Raw genomic sequence first — 23,312 nt, 5'->3', positions numbered from 1 at the left:
CCAGTGAGACACACGGTGGGCGGGAGGAGCTGGACTGATATCCCAGAATCGCAACTGGCTGAGGTGTTCTTGGGGCTTGAGAGAGAGAAGCAGAAGTGGGTCCCGCTGTCGGGTGGATTGAAGGAAACGGAAGACCCGAGGACCAGAGTGGCAGGTGAGATGATCCACCCTTGGAAATCCAACTTTGGTTCCCATTATGACCAATTTTTACTTTGACAGATAACGCTGAAACACTGAGGACAGGCAGTGTCCGTGAAGAGAGGAGTGATGTTGTTTCAGCTCAGATGTGTGATCAGAACTGTGGAAAGTGCGAAATGAAATGTTATTGAGGACAGTTGAGGGGAGTAGATTGCAAACATAAAGTTGTGCGAGGGGTCGGGAAAGTGCAGGAAAGGCTGAGGGGGGAGTAATGTCTGGAAGATGGTGCGTTATGCTGGTGAATGACAAAAGGAGTGAGGGGAAGGTATAACTAACAGATGAAGTCAAATGTAACAGGAAAATATACATTAATGGCACGGCGCTATAGAAGTAGGTACAACATTGAAAATATATTTGGACCAGTACTTGGACAGAAAAGGTTTAGAGGGATAATGGCCAAATACAGGCAAAGTGCAGGTACAGACAGATCGGGAGGAGTAACTTCTCACAGTGCTGGCGAAAGGTCCCGACCCAAAACCTCACCCATCCTTTATCTCTCGAGATGCTGCATGACCCGCAGAGTCACTCCAGCACTTTTTGTCTATCTTTGATATAAACCAGCATCTGCAGTTCTTTGTTTCTACAACTTATTTTGGTATTGGTTTATTATTGTCACATACACCCACATAATGAAAAAATTTGGCATGCTATCCGGTCAAATCATACGATACACAAATACGAACATTCAATAAACAAATTCAACAAGTAGTGTAAAGAGAAAAATATCAAAGAGTGTAGACTATAGTGTTACAGTTACTGATAAAGTGTAAATGTAATAAAGTGCAAGGACTGCAATGAGATAGGTTGGAGATCAGGTCTACACCTATACCATATGAGAAGGCAATTCAATAGCAGGGTTGAAGCTGTTTTTGAATCTAGTGGCACATGTTTTCGAGCTTTTGTATCGTCTGTTCAACACAAGAGGGGAGAAGAGGGAATGACCAGGATGCTTTTGATTATGTTGGCTGCTTTCTCAAGGCAATGTGAACTATGAAAGGAGTTGACGGGAGAGGTTGCTGGTTTATGTGATGGACTGGGCTACATCAACAACTCTGGAATTTATTGTGATCGCTGATGAGTTTTGTGAGGATTCTGGTGTTGAAGACGGAGCAATGGTCAATATATACAAGGTATATGGATTGAGCTGAGAAATTAGCTTGTTAAGAGTGTACCCAATGGGGGAATGGGAATTAGAAGAGCATAAATGTCAGGAAACTGCAGGCAGCTGTCACAGTACAAAAGGCTTAGATGAGTTGGAATTTGTTAAATGTGTTCAGGAAAGTTTCCTCAGGCAATATGTAGAGGCCTCTACATGGGAGAGGGCAAAACCTGATTTGCTCTTAGGAAATTAGAAAGGGCCAGTGACTGAAGTGTTCGTGGTTGAGCCGTTTGGGACCAGCGACACAGTTCTATTGGCGTTAAGATAGCTGTGGATAAATACATGGCAGGCTCACAAGTTAAAATTCTGAGTTGGGGCAAGGCCAACTTTGATGGTGTTAGATAGGAATGTGCTCAAGTTGATTGGAGTAGATTGTTTATGGGCATCGAAATGTCCGGAAAGTGGGATGCTTGTAAAAATGTGATAACAAACGTTCAGGACATGCGTGTTCCCGTTAGTGTGAAGGGCAAGGCAGGGGGTTTAAGGAAGCTTGGATGACGAGAGACATTGAGGCTGTGATCAGGAAAAAGACGGAGGCATGGGACAGGTATAGGCAGCTGGGAACGTGTATCCCTGGAGGAGTTTCAGGAGCTGAGGAGCATATTTAAGAAGGAAATCAGGATGGCAAAAAGAGGCAGGAGACAGCTCTGGCAGATATTATTGAGGGAAATCCAGAGATTTTATGTACATTAAGGGAAAGAAGGTATTTAGAGAAAGAAAAGGGCCCCTTAGAAACCAATGTAGCCACTGTGTGGAGCTGGAAGAGATGGACAAGGTCCTCAATGAGTATTTCTCCTCTGTTTTTACCATGGAGAAAGATGCGAAGACTGGGAAACTTGGGACAGTTAAAGTGTCTTGAGGAGGTGCTGAATGTCCTAAGGCATATGCAGGTAGATAAATCTCCTGTGCATGATCAGATATATCCAAGGATACTGTGGGAAGCTGGAGAAGATATTGCAGGTGCCCTGGCAGAGCTATCTGAATGGTCATTAGATACGGATGCACTTTACAGTGCCCGACACATGCACTGTAAAGGATCTTGCAGAGGCCAACGACGTGGCACTGAAATTTGTTCGCTATTGGCAAACAGCTGTGTGATGACATGAATAAATAAATTAGATATGGATGAGTTGCCAGAAGACTGGAGGGTGGCTAATGTGCCTCTATTTAAGAAGGACTGCAAGGAAAAGCTTGGGTAGCATTGACCAGCGAGCCTACCATCTGTGGTAGGCAAGTTACTGGAGTCCACAGTGTTTTATTGTCATATGTCCCAGATAGAACAATGAAATTCTTACTTACTGCAGCACAACAGTATATGTAAACATAGTACACTGTAAACAATATGATAATCGAGGGAGAGAAAAAAATGTTCAGTGTGTATATATACACGTACTCACAAGTACACACACACATATATATATATATATATGTGTAGAAATACAGTATATATATATATATACACACACACACACACACAAAAAACAAACAATAGTAGTGCAATAATAATAATAATAAGTCTATTGTAGTTCAGAGCTTATTTGAGGTTGTAGAATTCCGAGGGATAAGATATATATGCATTTGGATAGGTAGGGCTGATTAGGGATAGGCAGCACAGTTTTGTACATGGGGGAATCTTGTCTCACAAATCTGATTGTGTTTTTAGAAGATGTAACCAAAAAGATTAACAAGGGCAGATTTGCAGACATATATATAGATTTCAACAAATCATTTGATACAGTTCCGCAAGGTAGGCTGCTCTAGAATGTTAGATCGCCTGGGCTCCAGGGAAACCTAGCCGACTGGATAGAAATTGGCTTCACGGAAGGAAGCATAGGATGATGGTGGAAGGTTGTGTTTTGGACTGGAGTCCTGTAACTAATGGTATGCCTCAGGGATCGGTGCTGGGCCCATTGCTGTTTGTGGTTTATTTCAACAAATTGAATGAGAATGTACAAGGCGTGATTACTAAGTCTGCAGATGACAATAAAGTGGGTGGTATTGTAGATAGCGAGGATGATTATCAAAAATTACAGCGGTATCTTGATCAGTTAGGCAAGTGGACTGATGAATGGTTAATGGGGTTTAATGCAGATAATTGTGAGGTTTTGCATTTTGGGAAGCCAAACCAGACCAGGACCGTCACAGTGAATGACAGAGCTCTGGGGAGTATTGTAGAGCAGAGGGATATAGGAGCGCAGATACATAGTTCCTTGAAAGTGGCATCACGGGTAGATAGGAAGGTCAAGTAGGCTTTTGGCACATTGGTCTACATCAATCACAGTATTGAGTATAGAAGATGGGAGGTCAGGTTGCAGTTATACAAGACATTGGTGAGACCAATTTGGAGTAATGTGTTCAGTTTTAGTCACCCTGTTGTAGGAAAGATATTGTTAAACGGGAAAGCATGTACAGACGATTTATGAGGATTATGCCAGGAGAGCCTGAGCTATAGGTAGATGTTGGGCAGGCATGGACTTTACTCCTCGTCCTCCTTCATTCCAAAGTTGTATTCAATTCTGAGGAGAATAGACTGGGTAGTTACACAGTCTTTTAGCCAGAGTAATCAAAACCCAGAGGTCAAAGGTTTAAAGTGAGAGGGGAAAGCTTTAATAGGAACCTGAGGGGCGACTTTTTTGCAGAGAGGGTGGTGGGTATATGGAACCAGCTGCCAGAGGAAGACTTTGAGGTAGATACTACAATTTAAAAGACATTTCGACGAGTACATGGATGGTAAGGGTTCACATGGATATGGACCAAACAATGACAGGTTGGACTAGTGTAGATGGGACATCTTGGTGGGCTTGGGCAAGTTGGGTCAAAGGGCCTGTTTCCATGCTCTATGACTCTTACGTAGGAGTCCAGATGTTCCATGGATATGTGTAGGGCTTTGGAGATGGCATCTGCTGTGGACCTGTTGCAACATTAGGTGAACTGCAGTGGATCAAGGCAGTCTGGGAGGCTGGAGTTAAAGTGTGCCATGACCAGCCTCTCAAAGCCCTGCATGCAGGTACAGCGGGCAGTGAAGAAAGCCAATAGCATGTTGGCCTTCATTGCGAGAGGATTTGAATTTGGGAGCAAGGAGATCCTACTGCAGTTGTACAGGGTCTTGGTGAGACCGCACTTGGGAGTATTGTGCAATATTGGTCTCCTAATTTGAGGAAGGACATTATCGCTACTGAGGGAGTGCAGCGTAGGTTCACCAACTTAATTCCTGGGATGGCGGGACAGACGTATGATGAAAGAATGGGTCCACTGGGCTTGTATTCGCTGGAATTTAGACAGATGAGGGGATCTTATAGAAACATATAAAATTCTTAGAGGATTGGATAGGGTAGATGCAGGAAAAATGTTCCCGATGTTAGAGTCGAGAACCAGGGGTTACAGTTTAAGAATAAGGGATAGGCCATTTGGGACTGAGATGAGGAAAAACATTTTCACCCAGAAAATTGTGAATCTGTGGAATTCTCTGCCACAGAAGGCAGTGGGGGCCAATTCACTGGATGTTTTCAAGAGAGTTAGATTTAGCACTTGGGGCTAAGGGAATCTAGGGATATGGGGAAAAAGCCAGAACGGGCTACTGATTTTGGATGATCAGCCATGATCATATTGAATGGTGGTGCTGGCTCGAAGGGCCAAATGGCCTACTCCTGCACCTATTTTCTATGTTTCTATGATGGTGGATGTCAGATCCACAATGTCACTAGCACTATCTCTTCACCAGTTATGACAAAAGGACAGAGACCTGAAGCATTAATCATTTCTCTCCACTCTCTTTGGTCCGAGGGTGATGAATCTGTGGAATTCATTGCCACAGATTGGTGTGGAGGCCAAGTCAATGGATCATCATCATCATCATATATATACAGCCGGAAACAGGCCTTTTCGGCCCTCCAAGTCCGTGCCGCCCAGTGATCCCCGTACATTAACACTATCCTACACCCACAAGGGACAATTTTTACATTTACCCAGCCAATTAGTGGAGGTTGACAGGTGTTTGAGATTATGGGGCGAAGGCAGGAGTATGGGGTTGAGAGGGAAAGATAGATTGGTCATGATTGAATGGTGTAGTTGACTTGATGGGCCAAATGGCCTAATTCTCCTCTGAGTACTTATGAACTTATTAACAGATGCAACGTGACCTACATTTTTCCAACGTTTTCTGTTGGTGTCTCTGGTTTCCTTCCATGGAGTGGCTGATGTACCTGGTTCATCATTCATACTCGGTGTGGGGAGCTGTTTAATTGCAGCTGAATTCCTGGGAGTCCGCAGCGATCCCTCTGTGCTCCGTGAGCCAGCTGCCCACCCACTGTGGCACCTGCACTCACACTGAGAACACAACAACATCCACTTCACGTGCCTGGCAGGGCAGTGAGTGTCTAAGTGTGGGGGTGGCCGGAGAGGCAGCTGGTGAGCTGTCCACCCACCACTGCTGCACATGTCAGGTACTTGGGGAGGGAGCAGGGATGGCAACTGACAGACGTTCACATGGTAAATGCAAACATGGAACATTGTGTTCAGTAAACAAGCGGAGATGGTAGAGAAATGAGAGGGATGGGCAGCAGGAACAAAAGGTGAGGCGAGGAAACACGGGTGATGGGGTTTTGCAAATGTACCGCCAAAACCAGGAGGAAATGTGCTTACGCAGAAAGTGGTTTGGGTCTGAGGTCCCCTGTCAGGGACTGGAGCGGAAGCAGAGACAACCGGAGCTCCGGAGGGAACTAATGGGAAACAAATCAATACCATATCCCAGTGCTGTACAGCGACAGACCCGTCCTCACCAGTAGTTTACCACCAGTGTTGCACAGCGACAGACCCGTCCTCACCAGTACTGTCCCGGTGTTGTACGACGACAGATCCGTCCCCACCAGTACTGTACCCCAGTGTTGTACAGGGACAGACCCCGTCCCACCAGTACTGTCCCAGTGTTGTACAGCGACAGACCCGTCCCCACCAGTACTGTCGTGGCATTGCACAGACAGACCTGTCCCCACCAGTACTGTACCGCAGTGTTATAGAGCAACCGACCCGTCCCCACCAGTACTGTACCCCAGTGTTGTACAGCGACAGACCCGTCCTCACCAGTACTGTCCCGGTGTGTACGACGACAGACCCGTCCCCACCAGTACTGTACCCCAGTGTTGCACAGTGACAGACCCGTCCCTATTGGTCCTGTACCTGTATTTTGCGTGTAGCTGACCTGTGGTCTTGTTCTTGCCCAGGATGGTGTCTCTGAAGGGAACTGTGATTCTGCTGCTGCTGTTCCTCAGCAGCCTATTTGGCAGCGTCTTCATGCTGGGCCCGCTGCTGCCCATCATGCTGGTGTCCGTGCCATGGTATCGCTGGATTACTGACCGTGTTGTGGCCGTGTGGTTCACCTTCCCTGTGGTGAGTGACTGTCCGTGCTGGTCCTGCCTCTGTGTTGGATGAAAAAGCTGAACCCCAGACCATCCCCTCTGTGGCCATTGAGCCGTTGTTCCCCTGCTCGAGCCCCAGCACCGTCCCTGTGGAGGGAGCAGGTACCGAGAAAGGAAGGAGCCCCCCTCCAACAGTGAACCTACAGCAGTCCTGGTCTTGACCTGCTGGCAGCTGTGCATCCCTGCCCAACACCCCCTGGACCTGCCGGCAGCTGTGCATCCCTGCCCAACGCTGCCCACTTACACTTTCTGCATGTCAGTGATTTACCTCCTGCCCTCTCCGCACTCATTGATAACCTCCCGTCCCCTCTCCCGCACCTGCCTCCCCCTTTCCAGTCGGCTCCCTCCTACACCCCACCGTCCGTCCAGCTCCCCTGCCCTGTCTGTTCCCCTCTCAGCGTATGGGTGGGGGGCGATGGGTGTACGGGTGGGGTGGGGGTGGGTGTACGGGTGGGGGGGCGATGGGTGCACATGTGGGGTGGGGGGGGGTGGATGCATGGGTGGAAGGATGGGTGCACGGGTGGGAGTGAGTACATGGGTGGGGGGGTTGGGTGCACGTGGAGGGATGGGTGGGGGTTGGGTGCACGGGTGGGGATGGGGGGGTGAGTGCATGGGTGGGGGGGTGGGTGCATGGGCATAGGGGATGGATGCAAATGTGGGGGGGGGATGGGTGCACGGGTGGGGTGGGCTTGTAGTGGTCTTGGCACCTGTCTGTATGCCGCTGAGCCCTGCTCTGTTGACAGGCCCTGCTGGAGATGGTGTTGGGTGTGCGAGTGGTGATCACGGGCGATGGCTTCGTCCCTGGCGAAAGCAGCGTGATCATCATGAACCACCGCACTCGCCTGGACTGGATGTACCTGTGGAACTGCCTGCTCCGATACAGCTACCTCCGCATGGAAAAGATCTGCCTCAAGTCGTCACTCAAAACCATCCCGGGCTTTGGTTAGTGCCCGGCATTGTCACGTTGGGAGTGTGAGCAAGGAGTGGATGGGATAGAGTTGGGCAGGTGGATGCTTGGCTCCAAGGAGGCCGTGTACAGAGTTGGCTCAGTGGTGTAAATGAGAGGCCAAGACAGGGTGAAGAGAAAGGTCCTGTTTCCATCTGTGACAATATAACTGGGAAATGTAGATTGGTCCAAAAAGGTCAAGTGTGGAGGTATGGAAAATTTGTTTGAAGGCACAGTGGAAATTGGCCACAAATGTAATGAAACTGGAGATCTGCACGGGTGCAAGAGGCAGCACCAATGCAGTCATCGATGCTTCGGTAAAAGGGTTGCGTGAGTGGGCCCGGTCGGACTGAAGCACAGGTGTGTGGTGGAAAAGAAGTGGCACAGAGTGAATGCAGTGAAGATTCACCATACGGTCTCCAAGGTGGAGGGGTTGCTGTAAGAGTGGAGGCTGTTATTATCTTCTCTAGAGTTTAGTAAAACTAGAGGATTGTTCATTGACACTTACACACGTCTGGCAGGACTGGTGTGGGGAGGATGTTTCCCCTGGCCAAGAGGCCTTGGGTCTGGGGCACAGTCTCATACAGCAGTGAGGACATCACAAGTCTTGGATCAATACTGGGCTGGTCTGATATGGGTGGGCAATTGTATGTTTACAGTCATCCTTGGAGAACATAAAACAGTGCAGCACAGGAGCACAATGTTCCACAATGTTCTTGCAGACCATGATGCCAAGCTAAACTAATTTCCTCTGCCTGCTCGTGATCCATATTCCACCATTCTCTGCATATCCATGAGCCTATCTAAAGCTTCCTAAACACCACCACTGTGTCTGCTTCTACCCCCACTCCATGAATCCACCACTTTCTGTGTAAAGAGAAAACTTATCCTGCATATTTCCTATAAACTTTCCCCTTCCCACCTTAAAACCCTTTAGTTTTTAACCTTTCCATCCTGGGATGGTTCTGATTGTCTTTCTATGCCTCTCATCTATATATTTTACTAAAAGTCTCATCTTGTATGGACCTATGTATGTTCCCGAAATACAGCCAAAACAGTACGCGATAGCGCAACAATTTTAGGCCCACTTTACTCACCATTCGCCTGCGGTGTGCAGTATCAAATTTTGTTCAAATTATTGCGCTAGTTTAAAAGTTATTCACTTTATAAACTTCATAGTGTGAATGGGCCTGTCAGCCGCGCCTGCGCCTGCGCAGTTGGGACCCATTGATCTAATACTTCCGTGTTCACCCTGCTTCACAATGGGAACCCAACAGTTATCCGCGCGTGCGCAGTTGGGGGAGGGTTGCCGGGCTTGGCAGCGGCACGTCTGCGCAGCAGCGCCGGGAGGACCGGCGCCCATCACGCCGTGCCCCGCGCCAGACATTGCTCCCGTGGTGCAGCATGGCGGAAGAGAGAAGCTCAAACAAGATGGCCGCCGGCAGAATGAACATGGGGCAGCGCCTTGTGTCTGCTCTCCTGCTGCTGGCTGGCCGAAGCCGGGGTGAGTGGCTCCCTCTCCCCTTTCCTCCCCCATCCCCCCCCCCGCAGCCATACCTGTGCAGTGCACTCCCACTTGCCAGGCCAGGCAGCCGCAACTGCGCAGTTGGGGGAGGGTTATCGGCCCTGGCGGCCGCTCTCCTGCTGCTGGCCATCGCGATGTCTGCCCGGGGCCGGGGTAAGAGGCTCCCTCTCCCCTTTTCTCTCCCCCCTCGCCCGCCCCCGGGCCCACAACGGGGACCCAACGGGTCGTCTAGTAATTGTATAAACCTCTGTTAGGTCTCCCCTCAGTTGCTGATGCTCCAGTGGATATAATCCAAATCTGTTTCACCCGTCCCTCTAGCTAATACCACCTAATCCAAGCAGCGTTCTGGTTAACCACTCCTGCACCCTCTCCAAAGCCTCCACATCCTTCCTGTAATGGGCAGCCGGAACTGCGCCCAACCCTCCAGAGGCGGCTCAACCAACATTTTTATAAAGCTACAACATGACTTTCTAATTCTTGTACTCGATGTTCCAAATTGTACATTTCATCACCTATTCGACTAAAGTCTACGGATGACATATGACGAGGAGACAGAAATATGAAATCATTATTTGTTTAGTGTCCACCACGAAGGTCAAGTAGACAGGCATGGAACTGGCTGTTGAGCTGATCCACAACATGATAAACATAATAAATCAGCTCATCAACAGTTAAAAGCCCTGGTCTATGTGGCAACCCATTTATTTAAGAGCAAATTCGATACAAATTTAACAAGGCAGAATGAAAGAAATCCAATAAATGACTCAACCACTCCCTCTGGCAGCTTGTTCTACAGACCCACAACCCTCTGTTTGAAAAATTAAATATTTCACCTCTCATCTTAAATTTATGCCTCTAGTTCATTCCCCAACCCTGGGGAACAAAAAGACAATGTGCATTCACCTGATTCCCCTCATGATTTCATACACCTATATAAATTGCTCCTCGGCCTTCTGTGCTCCAAGGAATAATGTCTTAGCCTGGCCACCCTTTCTCTACAGCTCAGGCCCTTGAGCGCTAGCCTGGTGCCAGGGTCCAGGCGGCCTCCTGCCTGTCCATTGCTGTCATTGGCTTCTGTCGACTTCCAGCCCACCTGCCTCACTACTGCATTGTTTCCAGTCTCCCTGCCAATCTAGTTTAAACCCACCCTAGTAGCACGAGCAAACCTGTCTGCCAAGATATTGGTCCCCCTCCAGTCCGGGTGCAGCCCAGCCCTCTTGTACAGGTCACCTCTGCCCCCAGAAGAGATCCCAATGTCCAAAAATCTTAACCCCTGCTCCCAGCAACTACGCCTCAGCCACGCGTTCTGTCCTCTTAATCCTACCTTCACTAGCACATGGTGCTGAGAGTAATTCAATGATTACTACCCTTGAGGTTTTACTTTTTAACCTTTTGCCGAATTCCCTATATTCATTCTACAGAACCTCATCCCTTTTCCAACCTATGCCATTTGTGCCATTGTACACATCTTCTGGCTGTCCACCCTCCCCCTTGAGAATGTTCTGCAGCTGTTCCAAGACATCCTGCCCCCTAGCATCAGGGAGGCAACGCACTATCCTGGTGTCCTGTTTATAGCCACAGGATCTCCTGTCTGTCCGCCTAACCAATGAGTTCCCTATAACAATCTCTCTGACTACACCCTTTCCTGCCATGCTCGTACCTAGTGTTGTGCTGCTGCTGCTGCTTTCCCTGAATTATCATTCACAGAGAAATAGGCCCTTCGGCCCAACTCGTATATTGCAAACAAGATGCTCCATCTAAGCTAGTCCCATGTACCTGTGTTTGGCCCAGAACCCTCTAAATCTTTCCTTTCCATGTACCCACGACCCCCCGACAGTGTCTATAAAGGTATACTTGTTTCCAAGGGTCGTACAGAGTGAAGCTCCCTCTACACTGTGCCATCAAACCCTCCCAGGGTTGGACCGAGTTTGAGACTTCCTCTGCTCTGTCCTGTGACAAACTCCTGGGCTCAGACACAGTGAGATCGCTCTACAGTGTCCAGAGTTCAACACAGAGTGAAGGTCGTTCTACACTATCCTGTCACACACTCCCAGTATTATACACAGAGTGACGATCCTCCTACACTGTTGTGTTACACACTCAGCACGAGTCACACACAGTGAAACATCTTTGTTGTCCTGTCGCACACTCCAATGCACGGGTAAGATAGAGTGGAGCTCCCTTACACTGTCCCATCACACACTCCCAGCATTAGCCACAGAGTGAAGCTCCCTCTACACTGTTCTATCTCACACATCAAGGGAACTTGGAAAGGCAGCAACTGATTAGAGGAAGTCAGCATGGGTTAGTGCATGGGAAATCCTGCTCCAGAAATCAGAGGGGTTTTTTAGGAGGTCACATGGACCTCAGCAAGGCTTCTGATAAGGACCCGCAAGGCGGACTGGTGCAGAAAATTGGGACATGTGGGATCCAAGGCTTTTTGGCAAACTGGATCCAAAATTGGCCAGGTGATAGGAGAGGGTGGTGGAGGAAGGGTGCTTGTCTTTGCAAACAGAGGTGTGCCCCAGTGATTGTTCTTGGCACGCCTGTCATTTTTAATAAATTGGATGAGAACGTCTATGGTCTGATAAGTAAGTTTGCTGACAGCACAAAAATCTGTGGAGTTGCAGATAGCATTAAAGGCTGTCCGAGGATACAGAGGAACATAGGTCAAATGGAAAGTTGGGCGGAGCGGTGGCAGATGGAATTTAATCCCAATAAGGGTGAGGTAATGCAATTTGGGTCATCTAATACTGGCTAGGTATATCATATCATATATCTACAGCCGGAAACAGGCCTTTTCGGCCCTCCAAGTCCGTGCCGTCCAGCGATCCCCGTACATTAACACTATCCTACACCCACTAGGGACAATTTTTACATTTACCCAGCCAATTAACCTACATACCTGTACGTCTTTGGAGTGTGGGAGGAAACCGAAGATCTCGGAGAAAACCCACGCAGGTCACGGGGAGAACGTACAAACTCCTTACAGTGCAGCACCCGTAGTCAGGATCGAACCTGTGTCTCCGGCGCTGCATTCGCTGTAAAGCAGCAACTCTACCGCTGCGCTACCGTGCCGCAAACAATATGCAGCAAACAACACGGACTGGCAGCTTAATGTTCCAGGGCCCAGGTTCCATGGATGTGGAGGAAAGAGAGGAGGGGCAGTTGCATTTTTGTTTTAAAGAGAACATCACAACAGTAGTGCGAAATTAAATTACTGAAGGGTTTTCTGGTGAGGCTTGATGGGTGGAGCTGAGAAATAAGATTGTTGACTTTGTGCTATAGGCTCACAAATTAGAGGAACAAATATACCGTGAGATTGTGGAGAGTTGCAAGGATAATAGGGTTTTCATTGTAGGGGGTTTTATCTATCCTAACATGGGCCAGGCCTGGTAGTGTTAAAGGCTTAGAAGTGGTGGCATTTGTGCGTTCCCTACAAGAGGGAGGGTAAAGTTTGATCTGGACGATGGAGATGTTAGTAGGGTAGCACTTTGGGGTCAGTGACTATGGTTCTGTTATTTTTTAAATAGTCATGCAATAGGACAGAACTGCACCATGAGTTAAAAGTTCTGAATTGGGGCACGGTGAATGTTGCTGGTGCTCGACAGAAGCTTGCAAACATTGAGTGGATTAAGTCGTTTGTGGGCAAAAGGCTGTCTGGCAAGAGAAGGCTTGGCAAGGTGTGATGGCAAAAGGCCACAGTATTCACCTTAATGTCAGAGTGATGGGCAAGGGAGCCCTGGATAACAAGGGATATTGAGGCTGTGGTCAGAAAAAAAGGCGTGGGTCGGGTACAAACAACTGGGATCACTGGGCTCACTGTGCCTCCCTGTCTCCCCCCAGGCTGGGCCATGCAAGTGGCAGCGTTCATCTTCATCGAGCGGCAGTGGGAAAGGGACCAGGACCACCTGAAGGCCATGCTGGACTACTTCAGTGACGGTCGGCAGCCCCTGCAGCTGCTCATGTTCCCCGAGGGTACCGATCTGACAAGTGAGTGTACCGGCCGGCCGAGGTCCCCCTGCCCGGGGCTCCCCTGCCCATCCCCCTCTCCTTCCCCGGGGCTCCCTCCCCTCTCCTCCTCCCCCTCTCCCTGCACGGGGCTCCCCTGCCCATCCCCCCCTCTCCTTCCCCGGGGCTCCCTCCCCTCTCCTCCTCCCCCTCTCCCTGCACGGGGCTCCCCTGCCCATCCCCCCTCTCCTTCCCCGGGGGCTCCCTCCCCTCTCCTCCTCCCCCCCCTCCCTGCATGGGGCTCCCCTGCCCATGGCTCCCTCCCCTCTCACCATCCCCTGTGCCTGCACTCCCTCCCACCAGCCTGCGAGGAAATTGGAAGGAAAAAAAAGAAGGCTAAGGTGAAAGTTGAAATGGAGGAAGGATTTGAGGGAAAGAGTTAAGTACGGGTGGTGAGAGGGTGTGGGACGGGCTGAGAGGGAGGAAGGCGGGAAGTGGAGTCAGGGGTGGAGTAGGTGAGAGATGGGGAGAGTTGGAGTGATTAGGAGATTGGGAGTGACAGAGCCGACTGTTTGTGCCCCATATAACTTTGTATAGGTCTGTCAAGGTAAACAAGTCCAACGCCTACAATCTCTCACCATTACTGTCTCCTCCATACTCTCTCCACCGTGATCACATCCCTTGTGTAATTTGACAATAAATGCACTGTGTACTCCAGGCCAGTGCTTTATAACATTGCAGTGCTTATACTCTATGTTCCAACCTGTGCAGGCAGGCATGTTGTATGCCTCCTTCACCACCCTATTCCCCTGAGCTGCTGCTTTCAGGGAGCTGTGACTTGGGCCCCAGGGTCCCTCTATCCATCAACATCCCTTCATGTCCCACATTTACGGTGTATGCCCTGCCTCTATTTCCCAGAATTAACCACCTTGCACTGGTCAGGATGATTCCACCCAGCAGCACACTGCTTAATGCTCCTGATATTGATCCTACTGTGACGTTGACAACCCTCCTCACTTTCCACAACATCACCTAGTCTCCCGTCACCTAGAAACGGCCTAATCATTCCATACACAGGGTGGGGTGGTTACAGGTAGCACAGGAGATGTGGAGAATGGAAAATAGTCCAGGAGAGGGATCCGGGGAGAGGGGAGGGTTATGTGCATGAATGGGGGTGGGGGTAGGTGGGGTTTAGGGGGTTGGAGGTGGGTGGGGTTAGGGGGGTGGGTGTGAGGGTAGATGGGGGTGGGCGTGAGTGTGTGTGGGGTTGGGTGGTGTGGAGTTAGGGGGGTGGAGGTGGGTGAGGTTAGGGGGGTGGGTGAGGGTAGTTGGGGTTTCAGGGGGTGGGAATGAGGTTGGGGGTAGAGGTGGGTGTGGGGTTGGGGGTAGGTGCGGTTTAGGGGGAGGGTGAGGGTAGGTGTGAAGGTGGGTGGAGTTGGGGGTGGGTGAGCAGGGGTGAGGGTAGGTGGGGTTGGGCGTGAGGGGTTGAGGGTAGGTGGGGTTTAGGGGGGGTGGGGTTAGGGGAGCGGGGTTTGGGGTAGGTGGGTTGGTCTCCCTCGGCTCAACATGCTGTTGCTTCTCCCTGCAGCTTCCACCCGAGTGAAGAGTGATGAGTTTGCTGAGTCCCGAGCCCTTCCCAAGTACGAGTACGTCCTCCATCCCCGTACTACAGGCTTCGCCTTCATCGTCGACCTGCTGCGCAAAGGTGAGGTGACCTCCTGCAATCCCTCACCTCCACCTGTTACCCCTCCCTCCGCCGCTCCTTCTCCCTGCCACAGCTGGCTCCATCCCCCCCCCGACCTTTCCCACATCAGTCCTCTTCCCTCCCCCCCTCACTCCCCCTCCTCCCCCCGCAAGCCCACTCCCATGCTCTGTTCTCTCGTTCTAGAATCCTCTAACCTCGGAGAAAGCACTGTGAGCATTCACTTTATCCATGCCCCTCATGGGCACGTTCACCTCTAAGGTCATCCCTCAGCCTCCTATGCTCCAATGTGATAGTTTTCAGCCTATCCAATCTTTCCCTATAACTCAAGCCTGCAAGCCCAGACACCACCCTGGTGATAGACACAAAATACTGGAGTAACTCAGCAGGACAGGCAGCATCTCTGGAGAAAATGGTTGACGTTTCAGGTCGAGACCCTTCTTCAGACTGGTGAATCTCTTCTGCACCTTTTCCAACTTAATGCCATCCTTCCTATAGCTGGGAGACCAGAAATGCACACAGTACGTACATCTGTATCATGATGTCCCAACCTTTGTACCACCTCACACTGGTCAAATTCCATTTGCCATTTCTTGCCCATCTTCCCAATTGATCAAAATCCTGTTGTAAACTTAGATATTCTTCTTGTCTGTCCATGATACCACCAGTTTTGGTGTCGACTGCAAATTTACCAAAAATGCTAACTACGTTGTCATCCAAATTGTTAATGTAGATAAGAAATAACAGTGGAGCCCAACATCGACCACGAGCCACATCTCTGGTCACAGCCCCTCCAGTCAGAAAACAACTCTTTCCTCAAAACCAAATTTTAATCCAATTGGCTAGCTCACCTTGGCTTCCATGCTAATCTAAATTTCCAGACTAATCTAACCACGCAGGACCTTGTCAAATGCCTTTCTAAAGTCCGTACACCTGAATGAGGTGTTGCAAATTTGATTTGGACACGTTTGGAGTTTTGTGTACATTTCTGGTCGCCCCATTATAGGAAGAATGTGGAGGCTTTGGAGAGTAGAATGCTACCTGGATTAGATGGTATTAATTATCGTATGGGAGGCGCATTCCCAATCTCGTTGTACCTCTGGGTACAATGACAATAAAGATATATTGTATTGTATTGTATTGTATAAACTATAATTAGGATATAGTTAGGAGAGGTTATTTTCTCTGGAGTGTCAGAGGTTGTGGGAAGACCTGATTTTGTCGTGGTTACCGGTGTTCGAAATGAAGCAGATGACACGGAGAATTCTTCAAGAAGTTAAAAGCCTTTATTTGCAAACAACGGCTGGAACAATCAGGATGTCAACCATCTGACTGCCCACTTAGTACACCGGGCAGCCTATTTTTATAGGGTTATTCTAAACCTTATCTCCTTTGCATTACCTCATACCCACACTCCCTTTCTCCCACACTCCCTTTCTTCAGTCCTTCATTGCTTTGTAGTACCTGTTTGTCCCGCCACCATTAAATCCCATTTAGTAATATATCCTTATCTCAATGCTCACATCCCTTCATATTTCGCCTCCCTTATTTCCTGCTAGTTCATCCCTCACATCCATCCATCCCCCCCCCCCAAGGCCTATGTTTTTCCTTATCTCTTCTCTTGCCACCATTAAATCCTACTCATTGATGAATGTCCGCATCCTTTTGGATTCTGCTACCCTTATCATCAAGGCTAAAGCAAAGGAGTGTTATACAAAGGAGTGTTATGTTACAGAGACGTGTCAAGGGTACGGAATGTCTAGAGCGCCTTAATTAGTTACAGACAGGCGCCTAATGCCTAAGCAGTTACAAACCTTAAACAACAATGTATAAAATAATGCCGTAACAATGTCTAATGTATAAAATACTAGCAAATAATATCATGCATAAAATAATATTCTCCCATAATATAAGTATATCAAATTATGAGAAGTCTAGATATGGTAGACAGTCAGAACCTTTTCCCAGGGTGGAAATGTCAAAGACTAGGCACAGCTTTCAGGTGCCCTAGTAACCCTTGCTTACTCTGCCCCAGGCTCCAACTTGGATGCGATCCACGATGTGACAGTGGCCTATCCCTACAACATCCCGCAATCTGAGAAGGACCTGTTCAGCGGCAACTTTCCCAAGGAGATTCACTTCCACATCAGGCGATACTCGGCTGCCAACCTCCCCGTCACCCTGGAGGGGCTGCAGGCGTGGTGCCAACTGCGCTGGCAGGACAAGGAGCAGCTGCTGCACCGCTTCTACCAGGGAGACCGCTCCTTCCGGGGCCTGGACCAGGAACAGAGTCCGCAGCAACCCCCGGAACAGATTCCAGAACAGAGCACGAATCAGGATCAGAGTCCAGATCAGGAACAAAACCAGGGTTTGGATCAGGAGCGGGACCGGAGTCAGGGCCTGGGACCAGTGGCAGTCTCGGACCGGAACTGGGATCGGGGCCAGAGCCACCGGCGGAGGTGGGCTCCGAGCTGGGGGAGGTTTCGGCGTCGGGAGCGGATGAGACTAATGAGTGAGAGCCAAGACCAGGCATGGCAGGTGGTGGACCGGGGACGGGGCAGGGGACACAGGCAGCCGCCACGGCGCCTGGTGCCTCCATGCAAGTCCAGGGGCAGAGTCTTCCTCATCAAGCTGTTCTCCATGCTGTACTGGACAGGGTTTATAGTGGGCAGCTTCATGCTACTGTGGTCCTACACGCTGGCGCGCTGGTACTTCTCCACCATGGCCGTCTTCTTCATCCTGCAGGAGCGGCTGCTCGGGGGCATCGAGGTGATGGAGGTAGCGCTGCACAAGAGACGCTCCAAGAAACACTGACCGAGCACCCACTGGCCACGTCCATCCGCCTGCCCACTCCCAGGACTTCCCACCGACCGGCCAATCCCTGGGCTACAGCCACTGGTCCTGCCAACCGCTGGGCTACCCCCTCCCCCCCATCATCCGTCCGCCCAACCCCAGGACTCCGGCCACAGATTCGGAAAGGAGTCCTGGCCCCCCCCCTCAAACCGGTCCATCCAATCCCGGGGCTTCTCAACGTGATCGGTCCATTCCCAGACCCACCATCCATCCAGCCGATCGCGGGGCTTCGCCCATCGATCCGTCCTCCAAAGCTGCAGATGCCAGAACTCTGAAATAAAATCGGCAGGTCAGGCGGTGCCCCTGGAGAGAGAAACAGAGTGGGGAAGCTGTCAGCAGAAGTCTGTCGCTGCACAGTTGCTGTCTGGAAGCTGAACGTTGCCGGTGTTGGAGCTGGGACTGTTCGGGGTGTATCAGAGAGAGAGAGGCAGGTGCTGCACTACATGGCCAGTCACCGGGTGCTGTCTCCTGATCCAACAACAACTCTACCAGCCAGGACTCTCAAAGCAAAGGCTCGGGTGCTGAGCGCTGTGGAAGCTGCAAACCCAGATAGCACCTTCACTTCGGCACCTCACCTGCTCTGGGACTGGGATTCAGCAAATCTCTGTCAAGCATCAGTGGAATAACAGTTCTATGCCTGTCCCCAGTGAGGGTCAGTGTGTGTGTGCTTGGGACACATCCCCCAGTGAGGGTCAGTGTGTGGGGGTATGTACTGTGTAAAACAGATATGTTCCCACTGGTTTGTCCTGTGTCTGGGTTTGTACGTGTTCCAATGTGTTTGTGATCTGTGAGACCCTCGCCGCCCTTTCCTCTGTCGGTCAGCTCTGGTGCCTGGTTGGGACTCACAGGGGTCTGAGACACTGGGTTGTGTGTAACCTGAGTGCGCAGGTTATGTGGAGAGGGGGTGCCTCAGTGCCAGTTGCTGCTGCTCTGGGTGGGCAGGGTGGATGGCTGGCTTCCTGATGTGTTATGGGGGGAGAATCTCCGTTTGCTTGTGATCGGTCTCTCTGGAGCTCTGCTGACGTGAGAGCCCCCCCGCTGGCTTCACTTTATACACGGATTGTATACTTTTTATGACAAGCACTGACACCAATAAATACCTTCTTCTCCGGCCTGTCGGCTCAGTCTCACCGCAACAAGGTCACGCACCGACCTTTCCCCCTCCGGGACCTGGGATCCAGCCCCTGCCCCTGACAGAGGGACGGGGCAGGTGGCGAGCTGGGGCAGATTCTCTCTCCCAGCCCGCAGGGCTTTCCTCGATCTGTCTAGGAGGTGCTGTGGAATGGCTCAGGTGCCAGCGGCTGCCCTCACTCTCCCCTGCATAGTGTGATCCTGTCATTGGTACAGATTCATCTGTGGATGTGTCACAAATGTCCTGCTTCTCTTTGCCTCATTGCACACCTCTGGCGTTTAGTGTTGGCTTGGATCTAGACTTGAGTTGGGATTGGAACGGCCTCAGCAGAAGCCACTGGATTCTTTGTCATGTATGGGTGTGGCGCAAGGTGATGAAACCAGCAGGCTGGAACATCGATTTCTAGCTAGTTATTTGTACGCCACCCTGGCATCTACAGAATTAAAACTCAGGGAATGAGATTACTCTGGAATTGAAACCAGTCTTTGGAAGGGTGCAAGGCACAAGACTGCAGATGCTGGAATCTTGAGCAGAAAACAAAATGATGGAGGAACTCAGCGGGCCAGGCAGCATCTGTGGAGGAAGCAAAGAAGACATTTCTGGTTGGGACCGCTCTTCAGACTGATTGAACAGAGGGGAGAGAGGTGTGGGGCAAGAGCTGGCACGTGATGACGGAGGGGTGACTGACAGATGGGTGAGGTTTGGTAAAAGCAGCCTGGTTCACTGATGTCCTTCAGAGGAGTGGGAAACGCAGCACTTGCACTCCTGGGTCACCCTGTAGGTGACTGCCTCTACTCGGGGACATTTAGGGATGGACAGTAAATGCAGGCCATGTCCTATTTCTGTGGCCATAGCACTGCATTCTCTAACACGGAAACAGGCCCTGTGGCCCACCATGTCCCTGCTACCCAATTGCACCCGTCCACACTAATCCCATTTGCATTGGGTTTGGCCATCCTTAGCAATTTAAGCGCTTGTTGAGATACCTTTTAGCTGCTGTGAGTCTTTGCCTCCCCCACCTCCTCAGGCAGTGCAGTTCAGATTCTAACCTCCCTCTGGAGGGCAAGGTTTCCTGTAGATCCCCTCTAAACTTCCACTCACGTTAAACCTTTTGTCTTGGATAAACTCACCAAGGGAAAAATTATATGTAGGAAGGAACTGAAGATGCTGGTTTACACTGAAGATAGACACAAAATGCGGAGTAACTCAGCGGGTCAGGCAGCATCTCTGGAGAAAAGGAATAAATGAAGTTTCGGAACAAATCATAGTCAGCACCAATGACTCAAGAAAGGTGAAGCCTCCGATGCTCCATTGTTGGCAGTGGAAGACATCGGTGACAGCTGTGATTTGTTCTGTACCCGCTGAGTTACTCCAGTGTTTTGTATCTAGTGTAAACCAGCATCTCCAGTTCCTTCCTTCGTGTAATGTTTCCCTTGGTGAGTGTATCCCAGACAAGAGGTTTGAAGTGAGAGGAAACCAATTCCAGTCTCCTCATAACTGAAATAACCTGTCCCAGACAATGTCGCGGTGAATCTGCATAATCTCCAGTGCAATCACACCCTCTCAAGTGTGGCTACCGCTACTGTACACTGTACTCCCATGTCGTGTTTCTGAGGTTGTAACATGAAATCCCTGCTCTCGTATTCTGTTCCATAGCTAATGAAGGCAGACTGCTGATGTGGTGAGTCCTTTATTGCACCATTCTGGAGCCTTTACCCCTGTGGATAACCAGGAGGCTGAGACTGTCTGGGACACCAGCCGCACACGGTTCCCAGGACATCCCCTCCAGGAGCCAGGAACCAAAGTTCGAGGCTTGGTGTGAATGCCCTCATTAACCCAAGTGAAGTGGCTCTCCCATCACTGTCTGCTGCTCCGTCCCAACGTCACCCTCCGTCTCCTCCTTCCTCCAATGGAAACACGGTCCGCATTAATTGCATTTCCATTCTGCATCTACTCGTACCCTGCCTGCTCGCTCAGCTCCCACCCGTTGGCCAAGACATGCCTGCCTCAGATGCCAGGCCCCCAGGTGGTGATGATGCCAGCGCCGATTCCTGTGGAAACCCCCTTGCATCCAGCCCCTGTGCCTGCTTGTCTTTGCAAATCTATGTGTTTACCCCCCCCCCCCCCCCCGAGTCATTTCCTCTCCAGTCTCGACCCTTGACTGTGCATCTATCTGGGTTTTATTCTCTCAAGTGTCAACAGCAAGGCCAGTCCTTGAGACCTCATCTCTCAAGGGGTCTCATGGACTGCAGGGACTCGCTGTCGTACTTCTGGTGAAGGGGCTCTCAACGCTGGTGTGGAGGGAGATCCAGGATTTAAACCTAGTGACAGAGAAGGAAAGGTGATAAATTTCCCAGTAAGGACAGTGTGCGACTGAGAGGGGAACCTGTGGGTGGTGGTGTTCCCTGCCCCTGCTGCCCTTGTTCGGGTTTGATAGGTGCTGTTGTAGCTTGGGCAAGTCATGGCATTTTGTAGATGATGCAGTGGGCTGGTGGCTAAGGGAGGATGGGACGGAGAGTTTAAAAGGGGGGGGGGGGGTAAGATTGAGCGGCTGCTTCATCCTGGATGGTGTTGAGCATTTCGCTGGTTGTTGGATTGGACTAACCCAGGCAAGTGGGGAGGGCTGAATCACAGCGCTGCCGTGTGGAGATGGGGAAAGGCCATGTGGAGATGGGGAAAGGCCGTGTGGAGGTGGGAGGGGGTCAGGAGTTGCGTCTCTCACCACGGTATCCCAGCTCTTGCAGCCGCGGAGTTTGTGTCGTTGGTCCTGGTGAGTTTCTGGTGAATGGTTGCTCCAGGACGTTAATGGTGGGGACTCGGTGATGGTGATGTCACTGAATGTCAGCAGCAGATGGTTAGACCTGCAGACGGTCGATCCCCGCCCCCCTGTGAACGCTACTTGCCCCATTATCAGCCCATTCCTGAAGGGTGTCCCGGTCCTGCTGCATTCAGCAGGGGCTGCGTCACTTACTGAGCGAACGGGACACGCACTGTGATCATCAGTGAACATCACCAGCCCTCACCTCACCCTGGCACCAAGGCCGAGTCAAGTTTATTGTCGTATGCACAAGTACGCTGAGGTACTGGACAATGAAACTCTTGTCTGCAACAGCATCGCAGACACATAGACGCTGACAACGCACAATATCATAAATTATATATCAATTACACAAATTCTGCACAATGAAAAGGAAAAGTGCCAAAAGCAAGATATTAATGCAAAACACAATGGGAAAACAAGTCCGTGGTAGTGCCGTTCCCAAGGTACCTGCCTCAACCACATCCTCTGGCAGCTCATTCCATATATTCACCATCTTCTGAAAAACGTGTGCCTCGGGTTAATATTAAATCTTTCCTCTCTCACCTTAAATCTAAACACTCATTCTGGATTCCCCCACCCTGGGAAAAAGACTCTGTACATTCACCCTATGTATTCCCTGCATGATTTTATACACCTCTTGTAGACCACCCCTCAGCCTCCTGCATTCCAAGGAACAAAGTCCTAGCCTGCCCAATCTCTCCCGATAGCTCAGGCCCCGAGTCCTGGAAACATCCTTATAAATCCTCACTACACTGTTTCCAGCTTTGTTGCATTCTTCCAAAGCAAGGTGATCTAAGCTAAACAATACTCTTAAGTGTACTATCACACAAAGTTTTGTTCAACTGGAATATAACGTCTCAACTTCTAAACTCAATTTTCTGACTGATGAAGTCCAGCATCCCAAAAGCCTTTTTCACCACCCTATCTACTGCAACCCACTTTCTGCGAACTATGTGAGTGCACTCGAACCCATTGCTCTATAACACTCCCTAGGACCCTACTGGTCACTGTGAAGGTCCTGCTCTGGTTTGACTTCCCCAAATGCATCACCTCATACTTATCTGAATTTGCCATTCCTTGGTCCACTTGCCCAACTCATCAGGATCCCACTGAAATTCTTTGTGACCATTTTTCACTGTTTACATTGCCACCTATTTTAGTGCAATCTCACTCATCCTGCCTTGTGCATTCTCAACCCAATCATTGATATAGAATACAAATTGCAGGACCTCAGCACTGATCCCTGAGGTACACCACTAGTCACGTTCTCCCAGCCTGCTCCTATTGTGAAGCCAATTCTGTTCCCAATTAGCTAGCTCTCCCTCGATCCCATGTGATCTAACCTTCCAGAGCAGTCCACCTGTGGAACCTTGTCAGAGATCTTGCTGATGTCCATGTCGTCTGTGTCTACAGTCCTGCCCTCATCAACCACCTGGCTACCTCTGCAAAAAACTCAAATTCGTGAGACATGATTTCCATTCAAAACCATGTTTACTATCCCTAATCAATCTTTCCAATGCATACATATTTTATCCTTCAGAATCCTCTACAGTAACTTTCCTATCATAGATGTTCGGCTTACTGGGCTATAGTTCCCAGGTTTTCCTTTGC

At 50.1% G+C, this 23,312-nt stretch overlaps 1 protein-coding gene across 1 annotated transcript; it reads left to right on the top strand.

Annotated features, from left to right (window-relative positions):
- On the top strand, window positions 1-18,861 carry lclat1 (lysocardiolipin acyltransferase 1). Its single transcript, XM_078398947.1, has 6 exons — window positions 1-154; window positions 6,577-6,742; window positions 7,515-7,713; window positions 13,089-13,235; window positions 14,782-14,898; window positions 16,931-18,861. Exons 2-6 carry the CDS (start codon window positions 6,578-6,580, stop codon window positions 17,707-17,709), a joined length of 1,407 nt encoding a protein of 468 aa, XP_078255073.1. The 5' UTR covers window positions 1-154; window position 6,577; the 3' UTR covers window positions 17,710-18,861.
- The last annotated feature ends 4,451 nt before the right edge of the window (window positions 18,862-23,312 follow it).

The sequence above is a fragment of the Rhinoraja longicauda genome, chromosome 5 (genome assembly GCF_053455715.1).
Source record: "Rhinoraja longicauda isolate Sanriku21f chromosome 5, sRhiLon1.1, whole genome shotgun sequence".
Taxonomy (NCBI): domain Eukaryota; kingdom Metazoa; phylum Chordata; class Chondrichthyes; order Rajiformes; family Arhynchobatidae; genus Rhinoraja; species Rhinoraja longicauda.
The sequence above is the reverse complement of the archived record's forward strand: the minus strand, read 5'-3'. Positions and strand labels throughout refer to the sequence as shown.

Bases quoted from the DNA above. Each gene is read 5' to 3' on its own strand.
- lclat1 (XM_078398947.1), top strand. From the start codon at position 6,578: ATGGTGTCTCTGAAGGGAACTGTGATTCTGCTGCTGCTGTTCCTCAGC. The intron at 7,714-13,088 runs GTTAGTGCCCGG...GTCTCCCCCCAG, and splicing joins CAAAACCATCCCGGGCTTTG to GCTGGGCCATGCAAGTGGCA. The intron at 13,236-14,781 runs GTGAGTGTACCG...TTCTCCCTGCAG, and splicing joins CGAGGGTACCGATCTGACAA to CTTCCACCCGAGTGAAGAGT.